This window comes from Condylostylus longicornis, unplaced genomic scaffold (genome assembly GCF_029603195.1).
Source record: "Condylostylus longicornis isolate FDR11 unplaced genomic scaffold, ASM2960319v2 ptg000053l, whole genome shotgun sequence".
Lineage (NCBI taxonomy): Eukaryota > Metazoa > Arthropoda > Insecta > Diptera > Dolichopodidae > Condylostylus > Condylostylus longicornis.
The window spans coordinates 115,105-126,496 of NW_026578022.1; the positions used below are offsets into that span (position 1 = coordinate 115,105).

Sequence of the window (11,392 nt, forward strand, 5' to 3'; positions counted from 1 at the left end):
AGAATAATGTCGTAAAATAAAATTCTCGTAGCATCCCTATGTAGTATACCGCTGCCTATGCTAAATTTTATTTATAAAAGCAATGCTTCGTTTTCCTCCTTCTCATTAATTAGTGAAAAAGTGTAGTGTGAAGTGTCACTAGGTATAATGATTCTAATATAATAATTAATTTTAATATAAATAAATTTGTAATATAAAAATTTTAATTAAGTTACAACCTTAAATTGTTGAGAATTCATACCAAAATATTTCGTCAGAGATTCGCCTTAATGAAATCACTCAAATATTTATATGATAAATTTCTTGTAATTCAATAAAGTTGTTGAATTTTTATAAGGTGTTCAGTTAGATTTCGTTCTTTTCCTTAATTATACACCACTTATCATAATAGAATGGCACACTGTGTACATAAACATATGGATTTTTGTAAATATGCATGAGTACATTTGTATATATATTCAATTTGGCATGGAATACATGTATGTATGTATATAAATTTACTCTATAACAAAATAGCATGGCAATTGCCAACAACAAAAAAAAGTGGATAAAAAATGAAATAAAAAAAATAAATCCGACCACAAGTGCATCAAGGTTAAATTTAGAATTTTTTTTTTGGTTTTTTACCCGTTTTGCATTTAACTTTTAACGTTTATTTAATGCAGAAATTTTTTTTTAGTGGTAGACTTTACTGTTTTCAGTGTTTTTTTTTTTTTGCACTGTTATCTAGTTTTATTATGTTTATGGGTATATAGCAATAATAGTGATATTTAAACGAAAAGTATGAGTAAAACTGTTTATTAGAACGAGAAAGTTTAATTGAATCTATTTTGAAAATGAAAAGTTAAAGTTGAAAAAAAACGAAAAAAAAATTAATATAAATGCACAGTTTTTATCGCCATATTATTATTGTACAATGGTGGTATAAAAAAATATATTTGTATCCGCGTGGGTAAAACTGATGTCTGGGCATTTTAAATAATGTTCATGTACCGTATTAAATAGAAAAAAATTAAAACAAAATAGAATAATGTATGTATGTATGCATGAATATGAAGGAAAAGTAGTAAATTTTGTTACCATTTACAAAGTTGGGAAAAAAATTATAAATTTAATAATTTTTTTTTGTACTAATGTTTGCAAGTTTGACGAGTAGCTCATGTAAAATTTAATTTAATATAAATTTTGTAATATCATTAGTCTTGCATTTAAAGTGTATTAAAATGCAAATAATATCTTGGATAAATTCAGATTTGTTTTTATTTTTTTAAATTATGAAAATATATTTTATCATAATTTTAATGATTTAGTTTAGTTTAGTCACTTTTCTGTATATGTAAAATAAATAATTTCTAAAAATGTTAAAAAATAATAATGGTACTCCTATATGTATGCAAATTTTCATATTGTATATACTATATAGCATTAATTTATGCTATCTTTGAATCATTGACGTTAATAACATTCGTTGACATTCATTTCAATTAATAATAAGTTTTAATGTTAAGTGTTTAGAGTGTTTAACGAAAATTGTTAACATTGCTTTCAATTCCAGTAAGAAATGTATTTACAAGTTTCGGTAAACGGTCGAGTGGAACAGATAGAAAAAATCTTGAAGATGCGTTTTAATTGTCTTACCAAGTATTACAACAGATTTTGACCAGTGAACGGCATAAAAAATGAACAAGTCTGGAATTAAATGTAAAAATTTTTTAGTTGTATAATTTTCGGTCCCAAGACTATTATGTTTAAATAAAATCAAAAAATGGTGTTCTCTTGCTTAAAGAATGGGTCTTTAGGCAAAAATGCTATTTTCTTGTTCGCTTCAAAGGCCAAAAATGGAGTTTTCTTGTTTTATCTCTTTGTTTCTTCTTTAAAGTTTTCGGTATCTGATAACTCAAGGTTTAGCCAATTTTAAGATAACTGTAACTAAGTTTTTTGTATGAGAAAATCTAAAGGAGATTTTTAGTTTTAAAATCTCCTTTGGATTTTCTTATATATTTTTTCATTTAGTTGCAAATTTATCGAGATTCTCGCCACTAAGTGGATTGATTAAGTAATTGATGTTTATTGTTAATTTTTTTTTTGGAATGTTGTGAACACCACTAAATTTATATTGGAATATTTAATATTAATTTAACATTGTATAGTCCACGCGTATTGATTGAAGGGGGATAAGCACTGCCCCATTGTCAGACTATGCCAAATTTACCCTCTGAGTTCTTATTTTCCTTACATTCAGGCATATATTGTCGTACTCGTATATTGTCCAAAATTGATGAACAGACGGCCAATACAACATTTGTAAATCAAATTTAATTTCTTCTTATAAACATATGTATACGAGTATGTATAAAAAGTCAACGATACCTAAATGTTATAAACTTTTAAATAAATTTTATTTGGGTGCCTATAGTTTTAAATTTGAACGAATTAATACGAAATTTTGTTCTCACTCATTTTGGGTTTTTTTTTTTTGTTTTTTGTGCTCTTTAACGCCCTTTCTAATTTTTTTAAATTTGTTAATAAAAAATGCACCATAGAAATATTGTGTTTGTTTTGTGTATTTTTTTCTATTATTTTACTATGGTTATTCTTTTTCAGATTAAGTTTTGAACTTTTCTCTATTAGTAATAAAATTATATAAAAAATATTATAAATAAATTCTAGTTGGATTTAAATTTTTGTAGGTGGGATAAAATTATAATTAAATGCACTGGATTTATTTTTATTTTATTTTATTGAAATTTATTTTAAAATTGTCTATTAGCTTACATTCCTACATTTTTTGTTTACTGTTGAATTGCGTTTTTATTTTTCATTTTTTATTTATTATAGTTAAACAAGAAATAAATGAAAATATTTGGTTATTTGTACAAGGAATTTAAAATGAAATAAAAAAATTAATATTTAAATGAATATTAAGCTACCAAAAAATAATTTTAAAAAATCGAATATGAATGCATGAATGAAAATTATATATAGGAGTGAATAGACCGCTCTATATGACATAGGAGGTAAAATAAAATTATTAATCTAATTTTATGAAAAATTTGGTGTCCCATTGCTTTGGATAGGTCACTTTAAAAGTAAATGATTTTATTTATAAAAAAAAAATTTAATTAAGGTATGTGTAGGTGGCGCTAGATTGTCATTTAAATAATTATCTAGTTTTTTCGATAGTTTATTTCAAATTTACAAGATAATGTAGTTAATTCTGAAGTTTTTAGTTGATTTGATTTTGAATTTTTTTTTTTATTAAATTTATTTTGTACATTATTTGGGTGGCTTGAATATTTTATTGAAATTTTTTTTAAATTTTTCCAAATTTAATTGAATATTTTAATATATTATTTTTATATATGTATATACTTAGGTAAGGTAACCTCCCCGTATTCATGTATTTTATTAAAATGATATTTTTATAAAAAAAAATTTCAATTTTTAAATAGACATTTAAGCAATTTAATGATTTAATCCTATCAAATATTTTTTTTTTTGTAAATTTTTAAAATAATAATATAGGCGTTTTAAATTTTAAGACAAGAAAAGAGTTTAGCACACGTAAAAAGTGATTTTATTTTTATTTAAGAAATGGGGCCGAAATACGGCAGACATGATTTATTATAATTTTTAATTGAATTTGTAGAGTGGCAAAATTTTGTAAAATGAGGTATAATAAGAACTCCTCACAAATGTAATATAAATTGATAAGTCCTAATAACATTCCTTTAAATCATAAAATATAGTGCAGTTATATATAAATTATTTGCAAGTTCCTGCTAAATATAGCATCGAAAATATACAAAATATAACATCGAATCGTAAAGTTTTGTAAATTTACTTGCGTTGCCCCACAATTGGAAAATTTTCTACAATTATATGAAAATTAGGCTCTTAAGACGTTATTAATGTAGAAAATTAAATTTATGAGAATTTTTTCATAAAATTGATTGTACTTTAATAATTTTTCAAAAATATTTTATGAAAATTTTATTGTAATACGTGTATTTTGAATTATTTGAAATTTTTGTTATACAGCAAACTTAATTTAAATTGAATTTTCAGGCTTAATTTTGTACAAGAACAAAAATTTAACTTTGTAAATAATTTAAATCTATTAGCTTTTATGAAATTAAATTTAATAGAAGTTATTTTATTCGAAGATCCAGTTTAAAGCCAATTTTAGACTATCTCCTAATCAATTGAATTAAATCACCATTGTACAAATTTCTTGTAATATTCACTCCATTAAATTTCTTGCCCCGTTTTTTCATATTCACAAGAAAACCTTAATATTTCATTTAATTTAAAAAAAATATTTTTTACTTACTTTAATTCTTTTTATTAAAATTGTTGTAGCATCTTTAAAATTAAACATTTTTACTTAATTTTTTTTTTTAATTTAATTCACAAATTATTTAAAAATTATAATTAATTTTTATTATAAAAATTAAAAATTTTTTAAGGTGCTTTATTTTTTTTTTTTGTGGATTTAAACTACACTTTCTAAAGAACAAAAACGTAATGAAAATTTATTTTCATTTAAACATTTAGGAAAATTAATTAACATATAAGTATTTTAAAACATTTAGAATGAGTGGCTAGTATTTAAGCTTAAATACAAACCCATTTCGTTTTTTTTTTTGTACAAATTATGCTTTTTTTTTAATGCACATAAAGGTTTAATGTAAATTTCGAAATACGTGAATTTAAATCACGAGTTTCCCATACATATAAAACAAGGAGAAATAAAAAAAGGTTATTAAGAATTTTATACAAAATTAACAAAAAAAAAAGAAGGTAATTTTATGTTAACATTCTTTACCGTTAATAAGGTTGAATAAGTGCATCCATGTTTTACCCATTTGTGACTTTGCAAGGCATAGTATAATTAATTTTATTCACATTTTTATATATTAAAATTTTCTTTGTGCTCATAACTTTTTTTTTTATTTTTTTTTCAGGAAAATGTCTTATTGTTCTCTCTTAAAATTTAATTACCATAAATAACAATGTGTGTTACGTAATTTGGGTAAACATCATCATTCTTTTAATAATCCATTTCATAATTTAACTATACATATATATAAAGTGTTTTATTTATATATTTTTTATTATAATGTAGAGCTCTTCACGTATTATTCTAGAATTTAAGCAATTTTCGGCACTTTTTTTGTGTTTAATTTGTTAAACAAATAGAAAAATAATAAGTTTTTCATAAATGGTTCATAATGGTTTTTTTTTTAATTTACGGGATATTGAAAATGTAATTCAATTTTGGGCCATTGCAGTTAGACCATAAAGAAGTAAGTATATAATGCATTAATTTGGATTAGATTGACGTTCTAATTTTCTTCTCTGCGTTTGTGGAATGCCGGAATCAATGGGACAATTTCAGAGCTCTTACTTTAGTTCCCTACTTCAATACTTTTTTGATTTCGATTGATATCACGTTCTCATTTTGGATTTCGATATTCTGTATATGTAAGTTTAAAAAAAATTTAATATCACCGAAACTTCCATTTCACAGTTCTATTTTACATGATACTCGTATTGTATTTAAAATTCGAGTTCCAATGTAATTAATGATTTTTGTAATATTTGCAAATTAAACATGGTTAAAATATTTATTTTTAATTTAAAAACATCTTTCAGTTAACAGTTATCGCAACTGTCGTGTTAGGCGCTTACGTTATTCCGTCTTGAATTTATGGATAACATTAATGGCAAATATTTCATATACTGAAAAATTACTTGAAAATTTTCAACTAAATTCAACTATTAATTTCAATATGAGATATTGAACAATTTAATATAAAATTAATTATGTTAAAATATAAAAATGAAATTAACTTACGCGACGTTGTCATATCGGCAATAATTTACAACAGCTTTTTAAGCACAACGAACCTAATCTAAGTACCTATTTACCTATAGATTAAATTACAATATTACATTAAAAAACCTCAAATATATTTACTGCACTTATACATACATATAATATAATATTTCTGCCTTATCGTAAGCTTATTGTAATATTACTGTGATATAAAACTAATTCGCGTGCGGATTGTATAAACCGAAATGCAATTCGTATTAAAAGTAAGTACAAAAAAAAATTACAAAATACACTTGAAAGAATTCATTACTCATTTTCACCACATTTTTCACTATTACAAAATAAATTTAATATTAAATATCAGTAGGGTCGATCACTTTAACAAATATAACACTTAAAATACAATATAGATTTTCTCAATTTTTAATATAATAATGAAAATATAGAAATTCAAATTTTTTAAATTCAATATTAGTTTGTGTGTTAGCAAGTTTTACTAATTTAATTTTATAAACAAAAAAACTGAAAATTTTGTCATTGAGTCAGAAGTAATGAAAAAAAAATTCATTGTCACGATATATATTGATTGGATTATCAAGAGATTATAAGATTTTCCATTTGGAGGGCTTTCTAGATTAAATGATTAAAATTTATATTAAGAATATTTTAGTGAATAGCGTTTTACATGCAAGTTGAAGTCTCTTAAAGCCTTAAAAATAAATGACCTAACTTGCTTTAATTCAATAGCAATGTCAAGAGAGCTTTGCTACAATTTAATAATGACTAAATATATTATTCTGTTTTTGAAATTATTTAATAAAGCCAGATTTTAATTGTTTTTTTAAAAAAATTAATATTTATTTTCTCCTTATCATTTTTTCAGTCTATGTATTTTCTAAAATTTCCCGCTTCTTTTAATTATCCTTGTAATTGATCTAATGTTGGTTTAACGAAATCTTCATAATAATGATAAACATCAGCATGTGCATCTGGATTACCACGAGCACATGGTGTTCCCCAATTAACTAATGCAGCAACTTTACCATCAACAACTAATGGGCCACCAGAGTCACCATGACAAGCACCTTCACCAGCTTTATTAAATGTACAAGCATGACCTTCTCCAACCATACTGCTGCCACCGTGAGCTGCTTTACAGTCAGCATATGGAACATAACCAACATTTAAAATTTGTAATTTATCGGGAACACGTCCACCTAAACTTAATGTACCCCAACCAGTTAATCTTAAAACATCACCAGCTACTAATTTACGATCATTCATTGGAATTACTTGAACTTTATCATTTAATTCGAATTTTTCTTTAACACATACAACAGCAATATCATGATGATAAGCTGGGCTATTGTAACGTGGATGACTAACAATTGATTCTGCTTGATGTCTTTTGCCACTAATTGACAATGTTTGTGATCCAACAACAACATATGTACTAGATGGTTGTCTACCTCTAACACAATGTGCAGCTGTCAATATGCATTTATCACTTACGATGGCTCCACCACAGAAATGTGATCCGGATGATGAACTTTGTAATGATACTTGATATGGTGCAATACCATCTGGAGCATCTTGACCACCAACAATACGACCACGTGTTACTTGTGGTGGATATAAAATTTCCATTTGTGAAGCAAATGTCACTCCAACAAAGCAAAGTGTTAGAATTATTTTGAACATTTTAATAGTTTTTGGTAATATTCCTTGTAATTTAAGTTAACTGTAATGTCTCAATACGAGAACTAATTTCTAAAATAATTTTCATTCTCTTTTATAGAATGAAGTTGCAATTGAATCCACATTGTGGTAAATCAATAAGGATTAGAATTTCAATTACTGATAAATCGCTTGATTTAATTTTTTTTACCGATCCAAATAATCTTTTAATAATCCACTTAAGAAAAACATGAGCGATAAGTGTGTGATTTTTTGATTAAAATTTTAACTTTAATCAGATTTGATTAGATTTTATTTTGATAATATTTGCAAAGTAAATGTAGACTAAGTATTGTTAAGGTTATAAAAAGCTTTAGCCAGATTTGTAAGTTTATAAACAAATTAAATAATTGTAAATAGAAATTCCCAAAATAATAACAAGTATTGTTTAACGAAGGGAGAAGAGTTGACTTTTGAGTATAATTGCACTTGGAAAGTTTCAGTTGTGAGCTAGTTAAATGAAAAAACCTGAACTTATTATTTACTTTAGAACACTATTGGCTTAGTACTAAAAACAAAGTACCTCTAAATTTAATCTACAGTAGAAGTAAAATATCATAAACTGAAAAATTCTTGAATACCTCCCTGTATCTAATTCAACATTCAAATTACCTGGTATGATGGATAGAGTTAAAAAGTAGTGTCCTATTTTCGAATGATATTTGACAAAATTAAAAATTACTAGTTTTCGTAAAAGGAAATAAAAAGGAAACTGTACTCTTATGTCGAAGAATTTCATCTTCGCTAATCACTAGTTTCTTCGGGTTAGAAAGGCTTTGAAACTTGGAATGTATATAAGAACTTAACTTTTTACTTATTAAAATTTTTTCTTTTATTAATATTTTCTTTTATTTATTTTAAAACAACTTATATCTACGTTTTTTGTATTGCTCTAATGATGGTTTAATAAAATCTTCATAATAATAATAAACATCGGCATGAACATCTGGTAAACCAAGTGCACAGGGTTGTCCCCAGTTAACTATTGCAGCTATTTTGTCATTAAGAATTAATGGACCACCAGAATCACCATTACATGTACCTTCACCAGCTTTATTTAGTGTGCATGCATGGCCTTCACCAACCCATGATCCATGCATACCATGCCTTTTTTTACATTCATCGTATGGAACAAAGCTAACATTTAAAATTTGCAATTTATCGGGACTACCAAAACTTGATCTGCCCCAACCGGTTAACGTTAAAATATCGCCAGCAATTAGTTTATGATCATTGAGTGGAATAGGCTGAACTTTACTGTTAAATTCAAACTTTTCATAAACACATATAATACCAATATCATTGTGGTATTTTGGTTTGTTAAAATTTGAATGAGTCATTGAAAAATTTCCTTGATATTTTTTACCTTCTTTTGATAATGTTTGTGAACCAACCATTACATATGTACTAGACCATCCGTTTTCAAGACAATGTGCGGCTGTTAAAACGCAATGCTCATCAATAATTGCTCCACCACAATAATGTGATCCTTTATATGATTTTTGTAATGATACTTGATATGGTGCCACACCGTCTGGGACATCTTGACCACCAAAAATACGTCCACGGTTTGGTTGGGGAGGATATAAGACCTCAATTTGTGAAGCAAATGTTTGAGTAGTTAAAAGAAATGTTAAAATTATTTTGAACATTTTTTCCAGTTTTTGATATGGCAGGTTTTCCTTTTAATGTTTTAAAACCAGAAATGATGTGTAAAATAAATTCCGATTCTCTTTTATAGAATAAAATGTAACTGACGCAATATTAAATAATTGAATAATTTATCGATAAACTTATAAAAACTATTGTCAATTGAAAGTATTTAACTTTTGTTGAGCAATATCGAATAATCTTTTAAAGAGCCACTTCATTCGATTCATTGGATTGATGATTCATTGTTTTATTATGAGCCGTTGCAAAATGCATATTTAGGAGTAATACCCAATATTAGGAGCACATATTTAGGAGTAATACCCAAAATGCATATTTAGGATACCCAAATTTGAAAACTATTTTAAATTATATACAGTAATTGGGTTGAGCGTTTGATTTGACAAGTGAGTACAATTAAATATAAATTTTTTAAGTAAGAATACAATTGAATATTTTTATTTTCGGCATCATAATTTTACTTTTTTTATAGAGGTTTCCAAAAAAATGTTACAATTCCTACGCAAGGACGACAATCATCAATAAGAACTGTAGATTAGAAAATAAATCAGGGAAACTGTTGATGCCTAATAATCCTTTTAGATTGTCAGATTCGTCTGTATATTAATAACAAAATAACAGCAGTTTATATTCTACTGAAGATCCTAAAAATTTTAAGTTTTTACCTTTAACATAAAAGCATTATATTTAAGGCAAGAAATGTTGGATTAAATATTGAACAGACTGTACTGTTTATTATAGAAAGAGGTACTGTTTTTATAACAAATTTAAAATATTCACATATTAGCAGAAATTCCAGAAAAATATGAAATGTTTTAGCAAGATAACTGTTTCCGGTTCAGTTGATTTCTACAACAATTAATGTATAAGCAGGAGTTTATGAAATAATTAGCTTTTAATAATTAGATCATAAATTTCAGAACACTGAGCCTCAAGTTATTTGACTCTTTCAAATATTTTTAGCTTATTCAATAAATACATAACGAACTTTAAACGTAAAAACTACTTTATTTTTATTTAAATTGTATATCTTTAATGTCCTTGTAATTTATTTAATGTTGGTTTAATAAAATCTTCATAATAATAATAAACATCGGCATGTGCATCTGGATTACCACGTGCACATGGTGTTCCCCAATTAACTAAAGCAGCAACTTTACCATCAGCGACTAATGGACCACCGGAATCACCATGGCAAGCACCTTCACCGACTCTATTAAATGTACAGGCATGACCTTCTCCTACCCAAGGACTACCACCATGAGCTGCTTTACATTCGGCAAATGGAACATAATTAACATTTAAAATTTGTAATTTATCAGGCATAGCTCCACCCAAACTTAAAGTACCCCAACCAGTTAATCTTAAAACATCACCAGCTACTAATTTACGATCATTCATTGGAATAATTTTAACTTTTTCACTTAATTCGAATTTTTCTTTGACACATATTACAGCAATATCATGATGATAAGCTGGATTCATAAAACCTGGATGACTAACAATTGATTCAGCTTGATGTCTTCTACCAACTTCTAATATTCTTTGTGATCCAACTACAACGAATACATCAGATGGTTGTTTACCCATAACACAATGTGCTGCTGTCAATACACATTTATCGCTTACGATAGCTCCACCACAGAAATGTGATTTTTCGTATGTACCTTGTAATGATACTTGATATGGTGCAATACCGTCAGGTGCATCTTGACCGCCAACAATACGTCCACGAGTCACTTGTGGTGGAAACAAAACTTCAATTTGTGAAGCAAATGTCAGTCCAACAAAGCAAAGTGTTAAAATTATTTTGAGCATTTTAATTAGTTCTTCTAGTGATTTTATTTTAAATTAACTTTAATATCTTGAAAGAACAACTAATTTCTATAATATTTTTCAATCTCCTTTTATAGAATTAAATTGATATCATACTTAATCTATGAGGATTATGATTACAATATCATATTTATAGAAAAATCAGTTGAAACAATTGTAATTTGGCGATAAAATTCTTTTGATTATAGTTTTTAAATTAATTTTCAAAATTATTTAATTATTTGATTCGGTAGTTAATTTCGGAATTTAGTATAGTCAACAAATCATGAAAACTTTTAATTTACAATAAATAGTTGAGAGCTTAAG

The 11,392-nt window shown here is 25.9% G+C and overlaps 3 protein-coding genes across 3 annotated transcripts; all 3 read right to left on the reverse strand.

The window, feature by feature from the left end:
- Window positions 1-6,467: 6,467 nt before the first annotated feature.
- Window positions 6,468-7,596, reverse strand: LOC129611576 (chymotrypsin-2-like). The gene has a single exon (XM_055524782.1). It carries the CDS (start codon window positions 7,541-7,543, stop codon window positions 6,761-6,763), a length of 783 nt encoding a protein of 260 aa, XP_055380757.1. The 5' UTR covers window positions 7,544-7,596; the 3' UTR covers window positions 6,468-6,760.
- Window positions 7,597-8,436: 840 nt separating this feature from the next.
- Window positions 8,437-9,263, reverse strand: LOC129611581 (chymotrypsin-1-like). Its single transcript, XM_055524787.1, has one exon. It carries the CDS (start codon window positions 9,229-9,231, stop codon window positions 8,437-8,439), a length of 795 nt encoding a protein of 264 aa, XP_055380762.1. The 5' UTR covers window positions 9,232-9,263.
- Window positions 9,264-10,268: 1,005 nt separating this feature from the next.
- On the reverse strand, window positions 10,269-11,111 carry LOC129611580 (chymotrypsin-2-like). Its single transcript, XM_055524786.1, has one exon. It carries the CDS (start codon window positions 11,066-11,068, stop codon window positions 10,283-10,285), a length of 786 nt encoding a protein of 261 aa, XP_055380761.1. The 5' UTR covers window positions 11,069-11,111; the 3' UTR covers window positions 10,269-10,282.
- Between the last annotated feature and the right edge of the window lie 281 nt (window positions 11,112-11,392).